The following is a 27,507-nucleotide window of genomic DNA, read 5'->3' as shown; positions in this document are numbered from 1 at the left end:
CCTACAGATTGGTGATTTCTTCAGAGCTTCATTCACATGTGTCGCATAGGTTCTTATTTACTACCTCTCCCCTACTACAATCCACCTCCATATATGCAATCTTATAGATTTAAACATCTGCTTACTAGCTAACATGGACTAACTCTGAGAGGTCATTTTTTTTTTAATTTAGTAGAGCCGGCTTAGATTGTTCTCTACTGAAGATTTAAAACACATATAGGAGTATAGTTCATATACAGCTCTAATTGACACATAACAATTTACTTTTTTGCCCCCAACTCCCTACTTGTTTATTTACTTATTTTTGTCTTTCTTCTCCTATTCCAAGCCCTAGATACCAGATATTTATATTTCTATTGTCCGCTGTTCTTACCCCATGCCCCTAACTTGTCTATGTAACTAACATTCCTGCTAACTGATCACATTCAATTGGTCCGTATGTGACCCACATAATTTACCCCAATGCCATACAATCAGTAAAATATGAGGTCCTACTTACACAGGTCACACAATTTAATAGACTATTACATACAGTATTATTCCTAAACCTATTCTGTATCTCCCACCCTATTAACTGATGTTACTATATTCCAAAGTTAAACCTAGATTGTTTAGGGTGTGTAACCAGCCTAACATATGTTGTCAATTTGTACAGTACAATGGAAGTGTCATACCATGTATCTGTTTAACAGTAACGTGTCTATAGCAACCTGATGCCTATAAAGTCCTGTTTATTCTTGTATGTGTCGCACACCTCAATAAAAACTTTTAAAAAAATGTTTTAAAAAGTTAATTTATCCACATTGTGTGCATGATGGAGAACATAAACAATAAATCCTGTCTCTTCATATTTTTTACTTGTTGAAAAGCACTATTACTATTACATCTTGTTTATAACCTCACTCCAGAAACCTATCTTTCAAACAATTAATCTCTTCAAAGAAAAAGTCAAAATCTGTACAATTCCTTCTCAATCTGATATATTCTCCCTTTATGAGACCAAAACCAGTCTATCTGGTGTGTAGAATACCTTCCGCTAGAGGTAGGGTAATATGCTCAGTCATTTGTTTTTGTCTTTTGCAGGGGTAAGGATGCTAGATGGTGTGATAACAGATATTATTGAAGCTCGGTCCTTAAGCCTGAATCCCCAGCACATAGACATCTACAGTGCTAGCTGGGGCCCAGAGGATAATGGAAGAATAGTGGATGGGCCTGGCATCCTTGCCATGGAAGCTTTTTATAGGGGGATTGTAAACGTGAGTTCAGAAACTGTCTTGTTATCAATAAGCTTTTATCTAACAGTTATTTTATTTATTTTTTTCTCACAGTAATACTCTATATCATTTAATCAATTTTGTTTCAGACATTTAATCAGTTCCTCCCCGATTTTGTTTGTCATATGTTTATCATGTGCCTTATTTCTCCAACATAGGTGTGTCCGGTCCACGGCGTCATCCTTACTTGTGGGATATTCTCTTCCCCAACAGGAAATGGCAAAGAGCCCAGCAAAGCTGGTCACATGATCCCTCCTAGGCTCCGCCTACCCCAGTCATTCTCTTTGCCGTTGTACAGGCAACATCTCCACGGAGATGGCTTAGAGTTTTTTAGTGTTTAACTGTAGTTTTTATTATTCAATCAAGAGTTTGTTATTTTAAAATAGTGCTGGTATGTACTATTTACTCAGAAACAGAAAAGAGATGAAGATTTCTGTTTGTATGAGGAAAATGATTTTAGCAACCGTCACTAAAATCCATGGCTGTTCCACACAGGACTGTTGAGAGCAATTAACTTCAGTTGGGGGAACAGTGTGCAGACTTTTGCTGCTTGAGGTATGACACATTCTAACAAGACGATGTAATGCTGGAAGCTGTCATTTTCCCTATGGGATCCGGTAAGCCATGTTTATTACGATCGTAAATAAGGGCTTCAAAAAAGGGCTTATTAAGACTGTGGACTTTTTCTGGGCTAAATCGATTCATTATTAACACATATTTAGCCTTGAGGAATCATTTTATCTGGGTATTTTGATATAATAATATCGGCAGGCACTGTTTTAGACACCTTATTCTTTAGGGGCTTTCCCAAAGCATAGGCAGAGCCTCATTTTCGCGCCGGTGTTGCGCACTTGTTTTTGAGAGGCATGGCATGCAGTCGCATGTGAGAGGAGCTCTGATACTTAGAAAAGACTTTCTGAAGGCGTCATTTGGTATCGTATTCCCCTTGGGGCTTGGTTGGGTCTCAGCAAAGCAGATACCAGGGACTGTAAAGGGGTTAAAGTTTAAAACGGCTCCGGTTCCGTTATTTTAAGGGTTAAAGCTTCCAAATTTGGTGTGCAATACTTTTAAGGCTTTATGACACTGTGGTGAAAATTTGGTGAATTTTGAACAATTCCTTCATGTTTTTTCGCAATTGCAGTAATAAAGTGTGTTCAGTTTAAAATTTAAAGTGACAGTAACGGTTTTATTTTAAAACGTTTTTTGTACTTTTTTATCAAGTTTATGCCTGTTTAACATGTCTGAACTACCAGATAGACTGTGTTCTGAATGTGGGGAAGCCAGAATTCCTATTCATTTAAATAAATGTGATTTATGTGACAATGACAATGATGCCCAAGATGATTCCTCAAGTGAGGGGAGTAAGCATGGTACTGCATCATTCCCTCCTTCGTCTACACGAGTCTTGCCCACTCAGGAGGCCCCTAGTACATCTAGCGCGCCAATACTCCTTACTATGCAACAATTAACGGCTGTAATGGATAATTCTGTCAAAAACATTTTAGCCAAAATGAACCCTTATCAGCGTAAGCGCGACTGCTCTGTTTTAGATACTGAAGAGCATGACGACGCTGATAACAATATTTCTGAAGGGCCCCCAACCCAGTCTGATGGGGCCAGGGAGGTTTTGTCTGAGGGAGAAATTACTGATTCAGGGAACATTTCTCAACAAGCTGAACCTGATGTGATTGCATTTAAATTTAAGTTGGAACATCGCCGCATTCTGCTTAAGGAGGTATTATCCACTCTGGATGATTGTGACAAGTTGGTCATCCCAGAGAAACTATGTAAAATGGACAAGTTCCTAGAGGTGCCGGGGCTCCCAGAAGCTTTTCCTATACCCAAGCGGGTGGCGGACATTGTTAATAAAGAATGGGAAAGGCCCGGTATTCCTTTCGTCCCTCCCCCCATATTTAAAAAATTGTTTCCTTTGGTCGACCCCAGAAAGGACTTATGGCAGACAGTCCCCAAGGTCGAGGGAGCGGTTTCCACTTTAAACAAACGCACCACTATACCCATAGAGGATAGTTGTGCTTTCAAAGATCCTATGGATAAAAAATTAGAAGGTTTGCTTAAAAAGATGTTTGTTCAGCAGGGTTACCTTCTACAACCAATTTCATGCATTGTCCCTGTCGCTACAGCCGCATGTTTCTGGTTCGATGAGCTGATAAAGGCGGTCGATAGTGATTCTCCTCCTTATGAGGAGATTATGGACAGAATCAATGCTCTCAAATTGGCTAATTCTTTCACCCTAGACGCCACTTTGCAATTGGCTAGGTTAGCGGCTAAGAATTCTGGGTTTGCTATTGTGGCGCGCAGAGCGCTTTGGTTGAAATCTTGGTCGGCTGATGCGTCTTCCAAGAACAAGCTACTTAACATTCCTTTCAAGGGGAAAACGCTGTTTGGCCCTGACTTGAAAGAGATTATCTCTGATATCACTGGGGGTAAGGGCCACGCCCTTCCTCAGGATCGGCCTTTCAAGGCAAAAAATAAACCTAATTTTCGTCCCTTTCGTAGAAACGGACCAGCCCAAAGTGCTACGTCCTCTAAGCAAGAGGGTAATACTTCTCAAGCCAAGCCAGCTTGGAGACCAATGCAAGGCTGGAACAAGGGTAAGCAGGCCAAGAAACCTGCCACTGCTACCAAGACAGCATGAAATGTTGGCCCCCGATCCGGGACCGGATCTGGTGGGGGGCAGACTCTCTCTCTTCGCTCAGGCTTGGGCAAGAGATGTTCTGGATCCTTGGGCGCTAGAAATAGTCTCCCAAGGTTATCTTCTGGAATTCAAGGGACTTCCCCCAAGGGGGAGGTTCCACAGGTCTCAGTTGTCTTCAGACCATATAAAAAGACAGGCATTCTTACATTGTGTAGAAGACCTGTTAAAAATGGGAGTGATTCATCCTGTTCCATTAAGAGAACAAGGGATAGGGTTCTACTCCAATCTGTTCATAGTTCCCAAAAAAGAGGGAACGTTCAGACCAATCTTAGATCTCAAGATCTTAAACAAGTTTCTCAAGGTTCCATCGTTCAAGATGGAAACCATTCGAACTATTCTTCCTTCCATCCAGGAAGGTCAATTCATGACCACGGTGGATTTAAAGGATGCGTATCTACATATTCCTATCCACAAGGAACATCATCGGTTCCTGAGGTTCGCATTCCTGGACAAACATTACCAGTTCGTGGCGCTTCCTTTCGGATTAGCCACTGCTCCAAGGATTTTCACAAAGGTACTGGGGTCCCTTCTAGCTGTGCTAAGACCAAGGGGCATTGCTGTAGTACCTTACTTGGACGACATTCTAATTCAAGCGTCGTCCCTTCCTCAAGCAAAGGCTCACACGGACATTGTCCTGGCCTTTCTCAGATCTCACGGATGGAAAGTGAACGTGGAAAAGAGTTCTCTATCTCCGTCAACAAGGGTTCCCTTCTTGGGAACAATAATAGACTCCTTAGAAATGAGGATTTTTCTGACAGAGGCCAGAAAAACAAAGCTTCTAGACTCTTGTCGGATACTTCATTCCGTTCCTCTTCCTTCCATAGCTCAGTGCATGGAAGTGATCGGGTTGATGGTAGCGGCAATGGACATAGTTCCTTTTGCGCGCATTCATCTAAGACCATTACAACTGTGCATGCTCAGTCAGTGGAATGGGGACTATACAGACTTGTCTCCGAAGATACAAGTAAATCAGAGGACCAGAGACTCACTCCGTTGGTGGCTGTCCCTGGACAACCTGTCACGAGGGATGACATTCCGCAGACCAGAGTGGGTCATTGTCACGACCGACGCCAGTCTGATGGGCTGGGGCGCGGTCTGGGGATCCCTGAAAGCTCAGGGTCTTTGGTCTCGGGAAGAATCTCTGTTACCGATAAATATTCTGGAACTGAGAGCGATATTCAATGCTCTCAAGGCTTGGCCTCAGCTAGCGAGGGCCAAGTTCATACGGTTTCAATCAGACAACATGACAACTGTTGCGTACATCAACCATCAGGGGGGAACAAGGAGTTCCCTGGCGATGGAAGAAGTGACCAAAATCATTCTATGGGCGGAGTCTCACTCCTGCCACCTGTCTGCTATCCACATCCCAGGAGTGGAAAATTGGGAAGCGGATTTTCTGAGTCGTCAGACATTGCATCCGGGGGAGTGGGAACTCCATCCGGAAATCTTTGCCCAAGTCACTCAGCTGTGGGGCATTCCAGACATGGATCTGATGGCCTCTCGTCAGAACTTCAAAGTTCCTTGCTACGGGTCCAGAAACAGGGATCCCAAGGCGGCTCTAGTGGATGCACTAGTAGCACCTTGGACCTTCAAACTAGCTTATGTGTTCCCGCCGTTTCCTCTCATCCCCAGGCTGGTAGCCAGGATCAATCAGGAGAGGGCGTCGGTGATCTTGATAGCTCCTGCGTGGCCACGCAGGACTTGGTATGCAGATCTGGTGAATATGTCATCGGCTCCACCTTGGAAGCTACCTTTGAGACGAGACCTTCTTGTTCAGGGTCCGTTCGAACATCCGAATCTGGTTTCACTCCAGCTGACTGCTTGGAGATTGAACGCTTGATCTTATCGAAGCGAGGGTTCTCAGATTCTGTTATCGATACTCTTGTTCAGGCCAGAAAGCCTGTAACTAGAAAGATTTACCACAAAATTTGGAAAAAATATATCTGTTGGTGTGAATCTAAAGGATTCCCTTGGGACAAGGTTAAGATTCCTAGGATTCTATCCTTCCTTCAAGAAGGATTGGACAAAGGACTATCTGCAAGTTCCCTGAAGGGACAGATTTCTGCCTTGTCTGTGTTACTTCACAAAAAGCTGGCCGCTGTGCCAGATGTTCAAGCCTTTGTTCAGGCTCTGGTTAGAATTAAGCCTGTTTACAAACCTTTGACTCCTCCTTGGAGTCTCAATTTAGTTCTTTCAGTTCTTCAGGGGGTTCCGTTTGAACCCTTGCATTCCGTTGATATTAAGATATTATCTTGGAAAGTTTTGTTTTTAGTTGCAATTTCTTCTGCTAGAAGAGTTTCAGAATTATCTGCTCTGCAGTGTTCTCCTCCTTATCTGGTGTTCCATGCAGATAAGGTGGTTTTACGTACTAAACCTGGTTTTCTTCCAAAAGTTGTTTCTAATAAAAACATTAACCAGGAGATTATCGTACCTTCTCTGTGTCCGAAACCAGTTTCAAAGAAGGAACGTTTGTTGCACAATTTGGATGTTGTTCGCGCTCTAAAATTCTATTTAGATGCTACAAAGGATTTTAGACAAACATCTTCCTTGTTTGTTGTTTATTCCGGTAAAAGGAGAGGGCAAAAAGCAACTTCTACCTCTCTCTCTTTTTGGATTAAAAGCATCATCAGATTGGCTTACGAGACTGCCGGACGGCAGCCTCCCGAAAGAATCACAGCTCATTCCACTAGGGCTGTGGCTTCCACATGGGCCTTCAAGAACGAGGCTTCTGTTGATCAGATATGTAGGGCAGCGACTTGGTCTTCACTGCACACTTTTACCAAATTTTACAAGTTTGATACTTTTGCTTCTTCTGAGGCTATTTTTGGGAGAAAGGTTTTGCAAACCGTGGTGCCTTCCATTTAGGTGACCTGATTTGCTCCCTCCCTTCATCCGTGTCCTAAAGCTTTGGTATTGGTTCCCACAAGTAAGGATGACGCCGTGGACCGGACACACCTATGTTGGAGAAAACAGAATTTATGTTTACCTGATAAATTACTTTCTCCAACGGTGTGTCCGGTCCACGGCCCGCCCTGGTTTTTTTAATCAGGTCTGATAATTTATTTTCTTTAACTACAGTCACCACGGTACCATATGGTTTCTCCTATGCAAATATTCCTCCTTAACGTCGGTCGAATGACTGGGGTAGGCGGAGCCTAGGAGGGATCATGTGACCAGCTTTGCTGGGCTCTTTGCCATTTCCTGTTGGGGAAGAGAATATCCCACAAGTAAGGATGACGCCGTGGACCGGACACACCGTTGGAGAAAGTAATTTATCAGGTAAACATAAATTCTGTTTTCTTGATTATTCTTTGACTCACCCCTCCTTTGATCTTTTAAGGGACTTTGCCTTTTCTATCTCTTCTATATGACTTTTCAATTGCTTTTTTTTTTTTTTAAATTGTTCTATTTTCTTTTGCAACAATAGTCTTTTTCTTCCATTTTTTGTGTGCTTACTATTATTACTATTATTATTATTATTATTATTATTATTATCCTTCATTCTTGCTCCCATGATAATTTTACTTTCTGTCTATTATAGCTCTTCATGTTTTTCATATTCTGTATTTTAGGGTCGAGGTGGTCTTGGCTCTATTTTTGTTTGGGCCTCTGGAAATGGGGGAGTGCATTATGATGACTGCAACTGTGACGGTTACACCAACAGTATCTATACATTATCTGTAAGCAGCACAACTGAGAATGGGAACATCCCGTGGTACAGTGAAGCGTGTGCATCCATACTTACAACCACCTTCAGTAGTGGCCTCAAGAAGGAGAGACAGATTGTAAGAGATCATTGTGTTCCCTACCATCTGGCCTTGACAGAGAGTGAGAGCCCTAATTCTTTGTGGTGTGAGGGGATAAATCTGGCACTTAGAAAAGAAAACCATATAAATAGATCTGTTTGAAACTGGAAGAGAGTTAGGGGTCTCAACAATGTCTTGAAACCTTGGGCTGGTTGTGCATGATCATAGGTCATAAGAAGCAGAAGCTATAAGAAAATGAGCTTTATATTTGCATACACCTCAAAGGGTGCTGCCATTCTGAAGTGTAGTATTTTTTTCTCATATAACTCTATTAGGTCACCACAGATATACGTTACCGCTGCACAGACGAGCATACAGGAACTTCTGCATCTGCCCCCCTTGCTGCTGGAATTATTGCTCTTGCCCTGGAAGCTAAGTACGATAATTAGTATAGTTAAAATAAGTTTTCAGGAGAGGATATTGTGACAACTTATCTAATACTTATTTGCAGTCCAGCATTAACATGGAGAGATCTACAGCATATTGTGGTGCGGTCATCTAGTTCTGCAAACCTCAATGCAAATGACTGGGTGGTTAATGGTGTGGGCCGTAAAGGTAAGGTGGACATGTAGGAGGAAATGCAAAGATATATTTCATCATAATTTCATCTGTAGAATTCATGGGTAGAAATGTACCTTGTTAGGAATGATGTAGGGGTGATAAGTAGGAAATGCAGAGGTATTATTAATAATTTTGTATATAGTCTGTTACCTTTATATTGCTTACTCTCTACTAGCCTATGAAAATGAATTACGCTATTGCATTTCCTGGTTCAGTTAGTTTCCTTTTTATTGGAGGATGCAGAAATGTACTACACTTTTTTTGTTTTAATGAAGCAATACATCTGTTCACTTTAGAATCAGCTAAACAAATGTGTTATATCCCCTATATTTTTCTCTGCTGTTATAAACGTACATCTGTCTATACTTGTTTTTTGAGAGTACATGAATGAATCAACTACCAGATAAACCACCTAAAGTTGCTCCCTTCTGAACCTAGTTCTATTGGTGGGTCCTCTGTGTTAGCTGATCAAACAGGTAAATGCTTGCAGTCACCTGCAAACTAACTAGCAAGCAATGTGGAGTCACACTACTGAGGAGTTTAGTTTATGGAAGCTAAAACTCAACTCCCAATAATCTTAAAGATTTTTTTTTGTAATTTCTTCCACAAGTGTGTGCCTTGTGTTCTTGTTTTATTGCTTGTTGGTTTCTGCACCCTTAACTGAAGGTGTTATGACTACTATTCATTTTCTTTTTTAAGACACGATGAGTCCACGGATCATCTTAATTACTAATGGGATATTCACCTCCTGGCCAGCAGGAGGAGGCAAAAAGCAGCCCAGCAGAGCTGTTAAATAGCTCCTCCCTTCCCTCCCACTTCAGTCATTCTCTTTGCCTACGTTAGTGATAGGAAGAGGTAAAGTGAGGTGTTAGATTAGATTCTTCAATCAAGAGTTTATTATTTTTAAAGTAGTACCAGAGTGTGCTACTTTGTTCTAGGGTGTAGACGTAGTCCATATCCGTCTCTACAGTAGAGCATTTGGTGGCTTTAGAGCAATGGGAACTTGTGGGACATAATTCTCACTGCGCCTCCCATACATTTATGCTGCCTTTATTCTGATGGCCTAAGCACACTTAACTCAGGCTTTATCATTTTCCACAGGGCTATGGGAGGGAGAGGACCTCCTAAACCTGCTGAGCTGCCCTGCTGTCGGGCAGAGTTCAAGGTAAGTGCTGACTTTTTATTCTGGTTCTGGGAAGATCTCAGAGGAGTGGAGCACTTTATTATACTTCAGGGGACATTGCTTCATTTCTGTAAGAAGGAGGACCCTGTGACAGAAATTACTATGCAGGCACTGGGCTAAGGGCTTATATCTATATCTGAGTATAGAGAACTCCCGTTTTGCTTTTTGGGCTAAGATGCTACCTGTCAGTGGTAACACTACTTTCAGGAATAGCCAGCAGAAGTGTTTTTTTATGGTGCCTAAGTCTCTCCCGGTAGCTATTTTTTAAATAACAATGGCAACCGGGAGATCGATAGCAGCAACGCCCATGATGGGTGGAGCCTGGTGTGAGCACACGCTACTGTTTTATTTACATTGTCAGTGTTAGAGGACAGAGCAACTATGTCTGTATGGCCTAGTACGGGGTTTGTTAGTACACCTAAACAGTTCTCAACAGCTTGTCTGGTTTCTTATCGCTGCAGGCTGAGCTTTAAACAGTGGATGATACCACGTTGTTTCAGGCTAGAGAGAGTTTTCTAGTACACGCCCACGTGGGCGGAGCTATGTTTGGCGCCGATTTGGATGGCGCACTTACTATTTTCCTTCCGATATCGGACAAGAAGCTTGGTTTCACAGTACTTTCTGTTTCTCATGTGGGACCGGACAGCGTCACTGCTGCATTCCGGATCCATTTTACATATAAATAAGACCCACTGTCTTTATTACTTGTAACCTTTTATGAATAAAGTTTGGGGTTTCACAGACTGATGGACACTTCAGCAATCGTTAGTGTCAGTAAACCTTAAAAATAATGTTATATAATTCTGCACATAGTGCAGAATTATATAACATTATATTAGCCAAACTTTGTAAAACCTAATATACCCTTTTAATTTTTTTGTTTCACACAGCGCATCGGGCCAGCTGTATAGTCACAGCCCGGCCCGACCGCGCCATTATACACAGTGCAGGACAGCAGGAGCGAGCTGCACTTAGTGTTATGGCGCGGTTGGGCCGGGCTTTGACTATACAGCTGGCCCGATGCGCTGTGTGAAACAAAGAGAGCGGGTCTGTAAAACAGCCGTTTTTTAAAAAAAATTAAAAGGGTATATTAGGTTTTACAAAGTTTGGCTAATATAATGTTATATATTCTGCACTATGTGCAGAATTATATAACATTATTTTTGAGGTTTACTGTCCCTTTAAGCTGAGGTGTAGATATAGTTATACATGATCTTGTACTTTTGATGCTATAAAAAATATAAAGTTTATTTTATGCCTTAAAGAGACAGTAACGTTTATTGTTAACTTTTATTACAAAATTTAACATGTTTATTGGTTTAATTCATCCTTGGTGACTTAGGATGGATCTTGAGCACACAAAAATTAAACGTTACTTTTAACATTTAAAGAGACAGTAACGTTTTTGTATGTGTAAATTTTTTTATTAAAAAAATATATATTTTTTTTTTCTTTCTGAACCTACTCCTAAGGCGATTGCTGTCTAGGAGTCTGTTGATAATGATCAATCTCTGCCACACACTTCTACTATAGTGTCTCTATAAACTTTATGGCCACATGCAGTGCACTGCGCTTCCTTTCTCACTCCACCTGGAGTTGTTCATACATTATATGCTTTTCCCACGAGAAAACTTTACTAGAGGTATTATTTTCAATCATTTAGAATTGAAAATTAATTGATTTAGTAGTTTCTATTCCGAATGGTTCTTCCCTGTTACCTGAAAGAGGAAGATACTTCGGGATTACCTGAGAGAGAATTTTCAATCTCAGATGGAACATTATTTAATTTGATCCTGAGGTAGTTTTTTCTTTCAGTTTTTAGCTTGAACACCACCATTTGTTACTTTGGGAGGTTTTAGCTACCCTTGGCGACTCCGACTTTACTGGTGTAAACGATCCTAGTGCGTCCAGCAAGTTATAAAGAACGGAATCAGCCAGCTGTAGTAGACTGAGGGTTAGCTTAGCTGTCTAGCTAGTGGAAGGTTTGCAGTTTGAAACCAAATGCAGCTATTAACCACATTCCCTATATTTAAAGAGTTGTTTCTTTCATGTAATTAGCAAGAGTCCATGAGCTAGTGACGTATGGGATATACATTCCTACCAGTAGGGGCAAAGTTTCCCAAACCTTAAAATGCCTATAAATACACCCCTCACCACACCCACAATTCAGTTTTACAAACGTTGCCTCCCATGGAGGTGGTGAAGTAAGTTTGTGCTAGATTCTACGTTGATATGCGCTTTGCAGCAGGCTGAAGTCCGGTTTTCCTCTTGGAACTCCGTGCATTCTCAGAGTTCGTCAGTTGGTTTCTTTTTGAAGAAGAGACGTTTATTGTTTTTTTCAGACAATGTTACAACTGTGGTGTATGTCAATCATCAGGGTGGGACTATCAGTCCTTAGGCTGTGACAGAAGTATCTCGGATATTTGCTTGGGCTAAATCCAGCTCCTATCTAAATTATGTGGTCTTTCTCCCATATAGACATTTGGGAAGCGGATTATCTCTGATAATCAAGCTTTACATCCGGGAGAATGGTCTCTTTACCCAGATATGTTTTTCAATTTTTCAGATGTGAGGGCTTCCAGAAATAGATATGTTGGCATCTCATCTAAACAAGGAACTTCCCAGGGGCCTATTCAGGTCCGGGGATCCTCAGACGGAAGTAGCGTATGCATTGACACTTCCTTGGAATTATCATTCTGCCTATATCTTTCCGCCTCTAGTTCTTCTTCCAAAAGTGATTTCTAAAATTCTAATGGAGCGTTCGTTTGTACTGCTGTTGGCTCCAGCATGGCCTCACAGGTTTTGGTATGCGGATCTCATTCGGATGGCCAGTTGCCAACCTTGGACACTTCCGTTAAGACCAGACCTTCTATCTCAAGGCCCATTTTTCCATCAGGATCTCAAATCATTAAATTTGAAGGTATGGAGATTGAACGCTTGATTCTTAGTCATAGAGGTTTCTCTGACTCAGTGATTAATGCTATGTTACAGGCTCGTAAATCTGTCTCTAGAAAGATTTATTATCGAGTTTGGAAGACTTACATTTCTTGGTGTTCTTCTCATAAATTCTCTTGGCATTCTTTTAGAATTCCTAGAATTTTACAATTTCTTCAGGATGGTTTGGATAAGGGTTTGTCTGCAAGTTCTTTGAAAGGACAAATCTCTACTCTTTGTGTTCTTTTTCACAGAAAGATTGCTAATCATCCTGATATTCATTGTTTTGTACAGGCTTTGGTTCGTATCAAGCCTCTCATTAAGTCAATCTCTCCTCCTTGGAGTCTCAATTTGGTACTGAGGGCTTTACAGGCTCCTCCATTTGAACCTATGCATTCTCTGGACATTAAATTACTTTCTTGGAAAGTATTGTTCCTTTTGGCTATCTCTTCTGCTAGAAGAGTTTCTGAGTTATCTGCTCTCTTTTGTGGATCTCCTTTTCTGATTTTTCATCAGAATAAGGCAGTGTTACTTCCTGATATTCATTATTTCTCCTACATTGGTGTGTCCGGTCCACGGCTTCATCCTTACTTGTGGGAATATTCTCTTCCCTAACAGGAAATGGCAAAGAGAGCACAGCAAAAGCTGCCCATATAGCCCCCCCTCTGGCTCCGCCCCCCAGTCATTCTCTTTGCCGCTCTGAACAAGTAGCATCTCCACGGGGATGGTAAAGAGTATGTGGTGTTAGTTGTAGTTTTTTATTCTTCTATCAAGAGTTTATTTTAAAATAGTGCCGGTTTGTACTATTTACTCTAAAACAGAAAGTGATGAAGAGTTCTGTTTAAAGAGGAGTATGATTTTAGCAGCAGTAACTAAAATCAATTGCTGTTCCCATGCAGGACTGTTGAGCCCAGAGAACTTCAGTTGGGGGGAACAGTTTGCAGACTTTTCTGCTCAAGGTATGACTAGTCCATTTTCTAACAAGACATAGTAATGCTAGAAGACTGTCATTTTCCCTTTTTGGGATCGGTAAGCCATTTTCTTAGACTCATAACAGAATGAAGGCTTATTAATGGGCTATATACTGGTTGACACTATTGTGGGCTAAATCGATTGATTTATACAATATTTATATGTCTTTTGGAGTGTTTTGGAACTTGAAAACACTTTGGGAACGTTTTTTAATCGCCTGGCAGTCGTTTAGACACCTATTCTGGTCAGGAAGGGCCTTTCACTCCAGTATGCAGAGGGAGGAGGCCTCATTTTCGCGCCTTAATTGCGCAGTTACTTCTGGAAGCAGTGCATGCAGCTTCATGTGAGAAGGTCCGGTGGCCATAAAAAACGATTCTGAAAGGCTTATTTCTGTGGCGAATATCCCCTAAGGAAAGGTGAAGCCGCAGCAAGGGCTGTGGCTGGGACTGTAGTGGGTTTAAGCTGGTAAAATGATCAAATAACTCCGGTTTGCTCATTTAAGGGGTTACAAACTTGAAATTTGGTGTGCAATACTTTCAAAGCATTAAGACACTAGGGTGCAAATTTGGTAAGGATCGGATATTTCCTTCATAGTTTTTCACACATTCAGAAATAAAGTGTGCTCTGTTTAACATTTAAAGAGACAGTAACGGTTTTGTTTAAAAACGGTTTTATTGCATTAATAGCCTGTATAAGCCTGTCTAACATGTCTGTACCTTCAGATAGAACATGTTCTGTATGTATGGAGGCCAAGGTGGTCCCCCCTTTAAATGTATGTGAGAATTGTGCCATGGCGTCCAAACAAAGTAAGGACAGTACTGTCACATTTAATAAGGTTGCCCAAGATGATTCTTCAAATGAAGGTAGTGGGGGTAGTTCACCATCCTCTCCTTCTGTGTCAACACCAGTTATGCCCGCGCAGGCGACACCTAGTACATCTAGCGCGCCAATGCTTGTTACTATGCAACAATTAATGGCAGTAATGGATAATTCTATAGCTAATATTTTATCCAAAATGCCAGCATTTCAAAGAAAGCGTGATTGCTCAGTTTTAAATACAGCGGATGAGCAAGGGTGCGCTGACGATAATTTATCTGTCATACCCTCACACCAGTCAGAATTGGCAGTGAGGGACGGTCTGTCGGAGGGAGTAATTTCTGATTCAGGAAAAGTTTCTCAACAGGCAGAACCTGATATTGTGACATTTAAATTTAAGTTAGAACATCTCCGCGCCCTGCTTAAGGAGGTGCTAACTACTCTGGACGATTGTGACTTTGGTCATTCCAGAAAAATTGTGCAAAATGGACAAATTCCTAGAGGTCCCTGTGCACCCTGATGCCTTTCCGAACCCAAAAGGGTGGCGGACATAGTGACTAAGGAGTGGGAGAAACCAGGCATACCTTTTGTCCCACCTCCTATATTTAAGAAAATGTTCCCCATTGTCGACCCAAGGAGGGACGCATGGCAAACAGTCCCTAAGGTTGAGGGGGCAGTTTCTACGTTGGCCAAACGCACGACTATTCCCATTGAGGACAGTTGTGCTTTCAAAGATCCTATGGATAAAAAATTGGAAGGTTTGCTTAAAAAGATATTTGTTCAGCAAGGTTTCCTCCTCCAACCAATTTCGTGCATTATTCCTGTCACAACGGCGGCGTGTTTTTGGTTCGAAGAACTAGAAAATTCGCTCAATAAGGAGACTCCATATGAGGAAGTCATGGACAGAATTCACGCACTTAAGTTAGCTAATTCCTTTATTTTAGATGCCGCTTTCCAATTGGCGAAGTTAGCGGCGAAAAATTCAGGTTTTGCAATTGTGGCGCGCAGAGCGCTCTGGCTAAAGTATTGGTCGGCGGATGTGTCTTCCAAGACAAAATTGCTTAATATTCCTTTCAAAGGTAAGACCCTTTTTGGGCCAGAATTGAAGGAGATTATTTCAGACATCACTGGGGGAAAGGGCCATGCCCTCCCACAGTATAGGCCCTTTAAGGCTAAGAATAAATCTAATTTTCGTTCCTTTCGCAACTTCAGGAAGGGACCGTCTCCTAACTCTGCAGCCTCTAGACAAGAGGGTAACGCTTACCAGGCTAAGCCAGCATGGAAACCAATGCAAGGCTGGAACAAGGGTAAACAGGCCAAGAAGCCTGCTGCTGCTACCAAGACAGCATGAAGGGGTAGCCCCCGATCCGAGACCGGATCTAGTAGGGGGCAGACTTTCTCTCTTTGCTCAGGCTTGGGCAAGAGATGTTCAGGATCCCTGGGCACTAGAAATAGTCTCTCAGGGTTATCTTCTAGAATTCAAGGAACTTCCTCTAAGGGGAAGGTTTCACATGTCTCGCTTATCCTCAGACCAGATAAAGAGACAGGCATTCTTACATTGCGTAGGAGATCTATTAAAGATGGGAGTGATACACCCAGTTCCAACAGTGGAACAAGGTCAGGGGTTTTACTCAAACCTGTTTGTAGTTCCCAAAAAAGAGGGAACTTTCAGACCAATTCTGGATTTAAAAATTCTAAACAAATTCCTCAGAGTTCCATCGTTCAAAATGGAAACCATTCGAACGATTTTACCAACAATCCAGGAGGGTCAATACATGACTACCGTGGATTTAAAGGATGCGTATCTACATATTCCTATCCACAAAGATCATCATCCGTTCCTAAGGTTCGCCTTTCTAGACAAACATTACCAGTTCGTGGCTCTTCCGTTCGGTTTAGCCACTGCTCCCAGAGTTTTCACAAAGGTGCTAGGGTCCCTTCTAGCGGTTCTAAGACTGAGGGGCATTGCAGTGGCACCTTACCTAGACGACATCCTAATCCAAGCGTCGTCCCTTTCCAGATCAAGGGCTCATACAGACATTGTATTAGCTTTTCTCAGGTCTCACGGGTGGAAGGTGAACGTGGAAAAGAGTTCCCTGTCCCCGTCTTGAAGAGTTCCTTTTCTGGGAACAATTATAGATTCTGTAGAAATGGAGATCTTTCTGACAGAGGTCAGAAAATCAAAGCTTCTAAAGACTTGTCAAGTTCTTCAATCTATTCCTCAGCCTTCCATAGCTCAGTGCATGGAAGTGATAGGTCTAATGGTTGCAGCAATGGACATGGTTCCTTTTGCTCGAATTCATCTAAGACCATTGCAACTGTGCATGCTCAGACAGTGGAATGGGGATTATGCAGACTTGTCTCCCCAGATTCAAGTAGACCAGTTAACCAGAGACTCACTCCGTTGGTGGTTGACTCAGGATCACCTGTCTCAGGGAATGAGTTTCCGCAGACCAGAGTGGGTCATTGTCACGACCGACGCCAGTCTATTAGGCTGGGGCGCGGTCTGGGACTCCCTGAAAGCTCAGGGTCTATGGTCTCGGGAAGAGTCTCTTCTCCCGATAAATATCTTGGAACTGAGAGTGATATTCAATGCGCTCCGGGCTTGGCCTCAACTAGCGAAGGCTGGATTCATAAGATTCCAGTCGGACAACATGACGACTGTAGCTTACATCAATCATCAGGGAGGAACAAAGAGTTCCTTGGCGATGAGAGAGGTATCCAAGATCATCAAATGGGCGGAGGATCACTCCTGCCATCTATCTGCAATTCACATCCCAGTAGTAGACAACTGGGAGGCGGATTATTTGAGTCGTCAGACTTTTCATCCGGGGGAGTGGGAACTCCACCCGGAGGTCTTTGCCCAGTTAACTCAATTATGGGGCATTCCAGACATGGATCTGATGGCGTCTCGTCAGAACTTCAAGGTTCCTCGCTACGGGTCCAGATCCAGGGATCCCAAGGCGACTCTAGTGGATGCATTAGTGGCGCCTTGGTCGTTCAACCTAGCTTATGTGTTTCCACCGTTTCCTCTCCTTCCCAGGCTCGTAGCCAGGATCAAACAGGAGAAGGCCTCGGTGATTCTGATAGCTCCTGAGTGGCCACGCAGGACTTGGTATGCAGACCTGGTGAATATGTCACCGGCTCCACCATGGAAGCTACCTTTTGAGACGGGATCTTCTAGTACAAGGTCCATTCGAACATCCAAATCTAGCCTCTCTCTGACTGCTTGGAAATTGAACGCTTGATTTTATCTAAGCGTGGGTTTTCAGATTGGGAGACGAATTTCCTGCGCAAGTCCTTTCCTCCAGGGGAGTGGGTAATAAATCCGGAAGTGTTCTCCAGCTTTTTCCTCTGTTTGCCTTTCTTCCTCGGGTCATTGCTCGAATCCAGCAGGAAAGGGTTCGGTGATTCTCATAACACCGACTTCGCCTTGTAGGATTTGGTATGCAAATCTGGTGGACATGTCATCTCTGCCATTTGAGACTTCCGTTGAGGAAGGATCTTCTATTTCACAGGCCCCTCCTTCACCCAAATCTGGTTTATCTGAAGCTGACTGCTTGGAGATTGAAACTTATTATCCAAGCAGAGTTTTTCTGACTCGGTCGTTGTGACCATGATTCAGGCTTGAAGACCTGTTCTTAGTCAAATTTATCATAAGATATGCCGTAAATATCTCTATTGGTGTGAATCCATAGACTACTCATGGAGTAGGGTTAGGATTGCTGAAATGTCTTTTCTCCAAGAGGGTTTGAAGGAAGATTTATCGTCCAGTTCCCTAAAGGGTAGAAACCCTGTCTTTCTCTAATTTGTTACAAAAACGTCTGGTTGATGTCCCAGATGTACAATCATTTTGTCAGGCCTTAGTCAGGATCTGGCCTCTGTTCATACCAGTTACTCCTCCATGGAGTCTGAATTTAGTTTTCAGAGTTCTTCTAGGGGGTCCGTTTGAACCTATTCTTTCCTTTAGATATTGTGTTATCTTGGAAAGTTTTATTTCTTGTTTCTATTTCTCTTGTTAAGTGTATCCAGTCCACGGATCATCCATTACTTGTGGGATATTCTCCTTCCCAACAGGAAGTTGCAAGAGGATCACCCACAGCAGAGCTGCTATATAGCTCCTCCCCTCACTCCCATATCCAGTCATTCTCTTGCAACTCTCAACTAAGATGGAGGTAGTAAGAGGAGAGTGGTGTATTATAGTTAGTTTTTTAACTTCAATCAAAAGTTTGTTATTTTTAAATGGTACCGGAGTGTACCGTTTTATCCCAGGCAGCATTAGAAGAAAAATCTGCCTGTGATTTCTATGATCTTAGCAGAAGTAACTAAGATCCACTGCCGTTCTCACATATTCTGAGGAGTGAGGTAACTTCAGAGGGGGAATGGCGTGCAGGTTTTCCTGCAATATGGTATGTGCAGTTAACATATTTCTAGGGATGGAATTTGCTAGAAAAATGCTGCTGATACCGGATTAATGTAAGTTAAGCCTAAATGCAGTGATTTAATAGCGACTGGTATCAGGCTTATTAACAGAGATACATACTCTTATAAAAGTGTAATATAAAACGTTTGCTGGCATGTTAATCGTATTTATATATGTTTGGTGACAAAACTTATTGGGGCCTAGTTTTTTTCCACATGGCTGGCTTGATTTTTGCCTAGAAACAGTTTCCTGAGGCTTTCCACTGTTGTAATATGAGTGGGAGGGGCCTATTTTAGAGCTTTTCTGCGCAACTAAAATTACAGACAGAGACACTCAGCTTCCTTCTGCATGATACAGGACATCTCTGAAGGGCTCAAAAGGCTTCAAAAGTCATGTTTGAGGAGGGTAACAACCACAGTAGATCTGTGGCAGTTGTTGTGACTGTTTAAAAACGTTTTTGTCATTTATTATTCCGTTTTTGGTATTAAGGGGTTAATCATCCATTTGCAAGTGGGTGCAATGCTCTGCTAACTTGTTACATGCACAGTGAAAAAAGGCAGTTACACTAACGAAATTTTTACAGTTATTTCAAATTTTGTCAAAATTTGTTTCTCTTAAAGGCAGAGTAACGTTTATTATATTGCTTGTTAACTTGGTTTAAAGTGTTTTCCAAGCTTGCTAGTCTGTACAAACATGTCTGACACAGAGGAAACTACTTGTTCATTATGTTTAAAAGCCATGGTGGAGCCCCATAGGAGAATGTGTACTAAATGTATTGATTTCACCTTAAACAGTAAAGATCAGTCTTTATCTATAAAAGAATTGTCACCAGAGGGGTCTGTCGAGGGGGAAGTTATGCCGACTAACTCTCCCCACGTGTCGGACCCTTCGCCTCCCGCTCAAGGGACGCACGCTAATATGGCGCCAAGTACATCAGGGACGCCCATAGCGATTACTTTGCAGGACATGGCTGCAATCATGAATGATACCCTGGCAGAGGTATTAGCCAGATTGCCTGAATTGAGAGGCAAGCGCGATAGCTCTGGGGTTAGACGAGATACAGAGCGCGTAGATGCTGTAAGAGCCATGTCTGATACTGCATCACAATATGCAGAACCTGAGGACGGAGAGCTTCAGTCTGTGGGTGACATCTCTGAATCGGGGAGACCTGATTCAGAGATTTCTAATTTTAAATTTAAGCTTGAGGTATTAGCTGCTCTGAATGACTGTGACACAATTGCAGTGCCAGAGAAATTGTGTAGACTGGATAAATACTAGGCAGTGCCGGTGAGAATTGATGTTTTTCCAATACCTAAAAGTCTTACAGAGATTATTAGTAAGGAGTGGGATAGACCTGGTGTGCCTTTTTCCCCACCTCCTATATTTAGAAAGATGTTTCCAATAGATGCCACTACACGGGACTTATGGCAGACAGTCTCTAAGGTGGAGGGAGCAGTTTCTATTTTAGCAAAGCATACCACTATCCCGGTTGAGGACAGTTGTGCTTTTTCAGATCCAATGGATAAAAAATTAGAGGGTTACCTTAAGAAAATGTTTATTCAACAAGGTTTTATTTTACAGCCCCTTGCATGCATTGCGCCTGTCACTGCTGCGGCGGCATTCTGGTTTGAGGCCCTGGAAGAGGCCATCCATACAGCTCCATTGACTGAAATTATTGACAAGCTTAGAACACTTAAGCTAGCTAACTCATTTGTTTCTGATGCCATTGTTGCTATGGCTTAAATCCTGGTCAGCTGATGTGACTTCAAAGTCTAAATTACTCAACATTCCTTTCAAGGGGCAGACCTTGTTCGGGCCTGGTTTGAAAGAAATTATTGCTGACATTACTGGAGGTAAGGGTCATACCCTTCCTCAGGACAGGGCCAAATCAAGGGCCAAACAGTCTAATTTTGGTGCCTTTCGAAATTTCAAGGCAGGTGCAGCATCAACTTCCTCTGCTTCAAAACAAGAGGGAACTTTTGCTCAATCCAAGCAGGCCTGGAAACCTAACCAGTCCTGGAACAAGGGCAAGCAGGCCAGAAAGCCTGCTGCTGCCTCCAAGACAGCATTAAGGAGCAGCCCCCTATCCGACAACGGATCTAGTAGGGGGCAGACTCTCTCTCTTCGCCCAGGCGTGGGCAAGAGATGTTCAGGATCCCTGGGCGTTGGAGATCATATCTCAGGGATATCTTCTGGACTTCAAAGCTTCTCCTCCACAAGGGAGATTTCACCTTTCAAAATTAACTGCAAACCAGATAAAGAAAGAGGCATTCCTAAGCTGCGTGCAAGACCTCCTTGTAATGGGAGTGATCCATCCAGTTCCGCGGACGGAACAAGGACAGGGGTTTTATTCAAATCTGTTTGTGGTTCCCAAAAAAGAGGGAACCTTCAGACCAATTTTGGATCTAAAGATCCTAAACAAATTCCTCAGAGTTCCATCATTCAAGATGGAAACTATTCGAACCATTTTTACCCATGATCCAGGAGGGGTAAGTACATGACCACAGTGGACTTAAAGGATGCCTACCTTCACATTCCGATTCACAAGAATCATCATCGGTTCCTGAGGTTTGCCTTTCTAGACAGGCATTACCAATTTGTAGCTCTTCCATTCGGATTGGCTACAGCCCCAAGAATTTTTACAAAGGTTCTGGGCTCACTTCTGGCGGTTCTAAGACCGCGAGGCATAGCGGTGGCTCCTTACCTAGACGACATCCTGATACAGGCGTCAAGCTTTCAAATTGCCAAGTCTCATACAGAGATAGTTCTGGCATTTCTGAGGTTGCATGGGTGGAAAGTGAACAAAGAAAAGAGTTTTCTATCTCCTCTCACAAGGGTTTGCTTCCTAGGGACTCTAATAGATTCTATAGAAATGAAAATTTACCTGACGGAGTCCAGGTTATCAAAACTTCTAAATGCTTGCCGTGTTCTTCACTCCATTCCGCGCCCCACGGTGGCTCAGTGCATGGAAGTAATCGGCTTAATGGTAGCGGCGATGGACATAGTGCCATTTGCGCGCCTGCATCTCAGACCGCTGCAATTATGCATGCTCAGTCAGTGGAATGGAGATTACACAGATTTGTCCCCTCTACTAAATCTGGATCAGGAAACCAGAGATTCTCTTCTCTGGTGGTTATCTCGGGTCTATCTGTCCAAAGGGATGACCTTTCGCAGACCAGATTGGACCATTGTAACAACAGATGCCAGCCTTCTAGGTTGGGGTGCAGTCTGGAACTACCTGAAGGCTCAGGGTTCATGGACTCAGGAGGAGAAACTCCTCCCAATAAATATTCTGGAGTTAAGAGCAATATTCAATGCTCTTCTAGCTTGGCCTCAGTTAGCAACACTGAGGTTCATCAGATTTCAGTCGGACAACATCACGACTGTGGCTTACATAAACCATCAAGGGGGAACCAGGAGTTCCCTAGCGATGTCAGAAGTCTCCAAGATAATTCGCTGGGCAGAGACTCACTCTTGCCACCTGTCAGCGATCCATATCCCAGGTGTTGAGAACTGGGAGGCGGATTTTCTAGGTCGTCAGACTTTTCATGCGGGGGAGTGGGAACTCCATCCGGAGGTGTTTGCTCAATTGGTTCTCCGTTGGGGCAAACCAGAACTGGATCTCATGGCGTCTCGCCAGAACGCCAAGCTTCCTTGTTACGGATCCAGGTCCAGGGACCCAGAAGCGGCACTGATAGATGCTCTAGCAGCGCCTTGGTTCTTCAACCTGGCTTATGTGTTTCCACCGTTTCCTCTGCTCCCTTGTCTGATTGCCAAAATCAAACAGGAGAGAGCATCGGTGACATTGATAGCGCCTACGTGGCCACGCAGGACCTGGTATGCAGACCTAGTGGACATGTCATCCTTTCCACCATGGACTCTGCCTCTGAGACAAGACCTTCTAATTCACGGTCCTTTCAATCATCCGAATCTACTTTCTCTGAGACTGACTGCATGGAGATTGAACGCTTGATCCTATCAAAGCGTGGCTTCTCCGAGTCAGTAATTGATACCCTAATACAGGCACGAAAGCCTGTCACCAGGAAAATTTACCACAAGATATGGCGTAAATATCTTCATTGGTGTGAATCCAAGAATTACTCATGGAGTAGGGTTAGGATTCCTAGGATATTGTCCTTCCTCCAAGAGGGTTTGGACAAAGGATTATCAGCTAGTTCTTTAAAGGGACATATTTCTGCTCTGTCTATTCTTTTACACAAGCGTCTCGCAGAAGTTCCAGACGTTCAGGCATTTTGTCAGGCTTTAGTTAAAATTAAGCCTGTGTTTAAACCTGTTGCTCCTCCATGGAGCTTAAACTTGGTTCTTAAAGTTCTTCAAGGGGTTCCGTTTGAACCCCTTCATTCTATTGATATCAAACTTCTATCATGGAAAGTTCTTTTTCTGATGGCTATTTCCTCGGCTCGAAGAGTCTCGGAGTTATCTGCTTTACATTGTGATTCTCCTTATCTGATCTTTCATTCAGATAAAGTAGTTCTGCGTACAAAACCTGGGTTTTTACCTAAGGTGGTTTCTAACAAGAATATCAATCAAGAGATTGTTGTTCCATCATTATGTCCTAATCCTTCTTCAAAGAAGGAACGTCTTTTGCATAATCTAGACGTAGTCCGTGCCTTGAAGTTTTACTTACAGGCTACTAAAGATTTTCGTCAAACACCTAACCTGTTTGTTGTTTACTCTGGACAGAGGAGAGGTCAAAAGGCCTTGGCAACCTCTCTTTCTTTTTGGCTTCGGAGTATAATCCGTTTAGCCTATGAGACTGCTGGACAGCAGCCCCCTGAAAGGATTACAGCTCATTCTACTAGAGCTGTGGCTTCCATCTGGGCCTTTAAAAATGAGGCTTCTGTTGAACAGATTTGCAAGGCTGCGACTTGGTCTTTGCTTCATACCTTTTCCAAATTTTACAAATTTGATACTTTTGCTTCTTCGGAGGCTGTTTTTGGGAGAAAGGTTCTACAGGCAGTGGTTCCTTCCGTTTAAGTACCTGCCTTGTCCCTCCCATCATCCGTGTACTTTAGCTTTGGTATTGGTATCCCACAAGTAATGAATGATCCGTGGACTGGATACACTTAACAAGAGAAAACATAATTTATGCTTACCTGATAAATTTATTTCTCTTGTAGTGTATCCAGTCCACGGCCCGCCCTGTCTTTTTAAGGCAGGTCTAAATTTTAATTAAACTACAGTCACCACTGCACCCTATGGTTTCTCCTTTCTCGGCTTGTTTCTGTCGAATGACTGGATATGGCAGTGAGGGGAGGAGCTATATAGCAGCTCTGCTGTGGGTGATCCTCTTGCAACTTCCTGTTGGGAAGGAGAATATCCCACAAGTAATGGATGATCCGTGGACTGGATACACTACAAGAGAAATAAATTTATCAGGTAAGCATAAATTATGTTTTCTTCTGCTCGGAGAGCTCTCTGCATTTCAGTATGAGTCTCCTTATCTTATTTCCATTTAGATAAGGTAGTTTTCCGTCTAAATTAGGATTTTTTTCCTAAAGTTGTTTCTGATCGGAACATTGCTCAGGAGATTGTTGTTCTTTTCTTGTGTCCTATTCCTTTTTCTCAGAAGGAAAGACTTCTGTTTAATTTGGACGTAGTCTGAGCTTTACAGTTTTACCTGCAGGCGACTAAGGACTGTCGTCACTCTTCTTGGTTTGTGGTTTTCTCAGGAAAACGCAGGAGACAGAAAGCTATGGCTACTTCTCTTTCCTTTTGACTGAAGAGTATCTTACGTTTTGCATACGAGACTGCTGGACAGCAGCCTCCAGAGTGAGTTACGGCTCATTCCATGAGGGCTGTTGCTTCCTCATGGCCGTTCACAAATTAGTCTTTTGTGGAACAGATTTGCAAGGCTGCAACTTGGTCCTCTCTTCACACTTTTTCAAAGTTTTACTAGTTTGGCTCTTTTGCTTCGGCTGAGGCCGCTTTTGGGAGAAAGGGTTTTTTTGGGTTTTTTTTAAGCAGTGGTGCCTTTCGTTTAAGTTCCCTGTCTTGTCCCTCCCGTATCATCTGTGTACTCTAGCTTGGATATTGGATCCCATTAGTAATTTAGATGATCCATGGACTCATCGTGTCTTTAAAAAAGAAAAGAAAATTTATGCTTACCTGATAAATTTGTTCCTTTTTTGACACGCTGAGTCCACGGCCCGTCCTGTTCTTGTAAGACAGGCTGTGGGTTATTGTAAACTTGAACTATTGTAAAGGCTTTTCCTTTCTCTTCATAACATTGGTCGAATGACTGGAGTGGGAGGGAAGGGAGGAGCTATTTAACAGCTCTGCTGTGGTGCTCTTTGCCTCCTCCTGCTGGCCAGGAGGTGAATATCCCATTAGTAATTAAGATGATCCGTGGACTCATCGTGTCTTAAAAAAGAAACAAATTTATCAGGTAAGCATAAATTTTCTTTTTTCACACTTGGGTGATAGTTTTGTGTAACACTGCTACTAGTTAGATGCATTATCTAATTTTAGTTATGTATATAGCCAACAATAACTCTAAATTATTATTAAATTCTTTATTTTACTGTATTTGTTTACTGTCTGAAATGGAAGTAAAATGGTTCATGGGTTTCAATAGTGTCATAGAACAAAGTTGCAATGTTGCAAATTCATTGTGTGAAACTTTACAGCACATTCCCACAACTGGAACATAATAAAAATTGAGTACTCTAGAGTTGCATTGTGTACACTAATCATTTTTCAGACACTATTATAATTACAACTCTAAAGCTGGAAGAAAATTGATTCATGACTATTTATGTTTTCATCTGAGACAGGCCACCCTGACAAGTGACATCTGTTGAATGAGATCTCCAACAGGCAGGAACTACCTGTGGCTTTGTTTGGTTGGCTTAGGTGTTATGTCAAGTTCAAATACAGGAATAGACCAGTAGTGATACAGAATTGTATTTTGGGATTGTTAGATAATCAGAATGTCAGGATAGCCAGCAAGCATTAGAATTGGCATGAGAACTCCCAAGATCTAAAATGGAAAATCTGCAATCTTAGTAGGGGAAACAAAGCAAGACAGCTGATCACCAATAAAGGATACCAAGAGAATTAAGCAAAATGTATAACAGAAGTAAAATGGGAAAAATTGTTAATATTATATGCTCTATCTGAATCATAAAAGACAAATTTGGGGTTTCAGATGGGTGCAAGCAAACCCTTCTTAGATTTTGTAGAAAGGACCAATCATTTTTTAAATGGACAACTACCATTGTATGCTAAAAACATAAATTATGCTTACCTGATAATTTCTTCTGAAGGGAAGAGTCCACAGCTGCATTCATTACTTTTGGGAAATACAGAACCTGGCCACCAGGAGGAGGCAAAGACACCCCAGCCAAAGGCTTTAAAACCTCCCCCACTTCCCTCATCCCCCAATTCTGCCGAGGGACAGTAGGAAAAATATCAGGGTGAAAAAAAAAAAGTTCTAGCGAAACGTGAAACCTTTTGGATTTTCCAGTTAAAAACCAGGCTTCCCCAAGGGCTAAACTCCAAATTTGATCTGATCAATTTTTGGGAGTAAATTTAAATATTATTTTTTTATGTCAATATATAGGACAATTTATAATATATATACATAAAAAAAAATTCTATTGTCCTATTCATTTACATTGGCATATTCCTTTAGTCCTATATTCCCTGAAAGTCTTCATAGGTGTCTAATTGTAGATACATGTATACACAATTTTCTCTTCTTCTTTATATTCTCAAATTTGATGTTGCTCATGAACACATGTTTTGAATGCTTGTATTGCATGTATTATATGTTATATATAGTGTAGCTACAGCTGCATAATCTATCACATAGGGAGTCAATTGTGGTTTCTCCATATTCATGTAGCATAGTTATAAATCCTATATACCTTATATATTCACATATATAGCATCAAATTTGTGTACACTATATTTCTGCTTTCCTTTTATATACATCAGCCTAATTTGTATATGGGTGTATATGAAAGTATCCTCATGTACTTTTATATATGTGCTATATGTATATACATCTGTCCCCACTATTTTCCCTCTATCCGTTTCAGCTTTGTTTCTTTTCTCCTTTTCTATTTTCTTTCTCCTTGGGTTTCTTTTTTCTTTTTCTTTTCTTTTCTTCTCTTCTCTTTATTCTCATTTATTCTTCTTTTCTCCTCTTTTTGCCTTAGCGACAGTGCGAGTTTAAGCTTATAATGTGGACATATCAGCTTACTGTTTACATGTTCTCATCAGTTATCATATCATTATGTTATATTGACTTTTGCCTCGTATATTGTGGTTATATACAACCTCTAAAGTGAGCATTCTAAGTATCCTTAGTCCACAACGAGTCTACATTACCTATATCGCTGCTAGTCTGTCCCTTTAATTCATGTGCTGTCTTTCCAGTCTCTTTCTTCTTTCCTATTCCTTATTTCTTTCACTATCTTTCTCTTTATACTTTCACTTCTCGTATTTCTCTTTTCACATCAAACACCCCTTGCTCTAATATATTATGACATGTATAGGGTTAACTTCTATGTGCATGCTAGGTGTGTTGAAATGGGCGTACATTTTTTAATCCTTACAAGTGTTTTAGCCAATTGAATCACTTCTCACCCTTTTTAAAGATTACACAGGTATAGCACCTTAGGCTATGATTACGGCATTTAGCCGAAACATGTAAGCCACTGGTGCTACGCTCATCTCTCCACTCTTTTTCTGGCTGATTTTGTGTCCGTGTGAGCTGCGACTCACTTGAACTTCACTTTTAAAGAATCGAATAAAGAATTTGTTTTATTTTAACCTGGGACTCCATCCTTTGT

At 42.0% G+C, this 27,507-nt stretch overlaps 1 protein-coding gene across 1 annotated transcript in view; it reads left to right on the top strand.

The window, feature by feature from the left end:
• Positions 1–27,507, top strand: part of PCSK4 (proprotein convertase subtilisin/kexin type 4) — a 277,432-nt gene that overhangs the window by 197,738 nt on the left and 52,187 nt on the right. Inside the window, exons 8-11 of the mRNA XM_053700025.1 lie at positions 1,084–1,256; positions 7,563–7,775; positions 8,072–8,172; positions 8,248–8,351. Of these exons, the coding sequence (XP_053556000.1) occupies positions 1,084–1,256; positions 7,563–7,775; positions 8,072–8,172; positions 8,248–8,351 (591 nt within the window). The remainder of the gene's footprint in view (positions 1–1,083; positions 1,257–7,562; positions 7,776–8,071; positions 8,173–8,247; positions 8,352–27,507) is intronic.

The sequence above is a fragment of the Bombina bombina genome, chromosome 2 (assembly GCF_027579735.1).
Source record: "Bombina bombina isolate aBomBom1 chromosome 2, aBomBom1.pri, whole genome shotgun sequence".
Taxonomy (NCBI): domain Eukaryota; kingdom Metazoa; phylum Chordata; class Amphibia; order Anura; family Bombinatoridae; genus Bombina; species Bombina bombina.
This window is presented reverse-complemented; position numbering and strand designations above follow the sequence as displayed.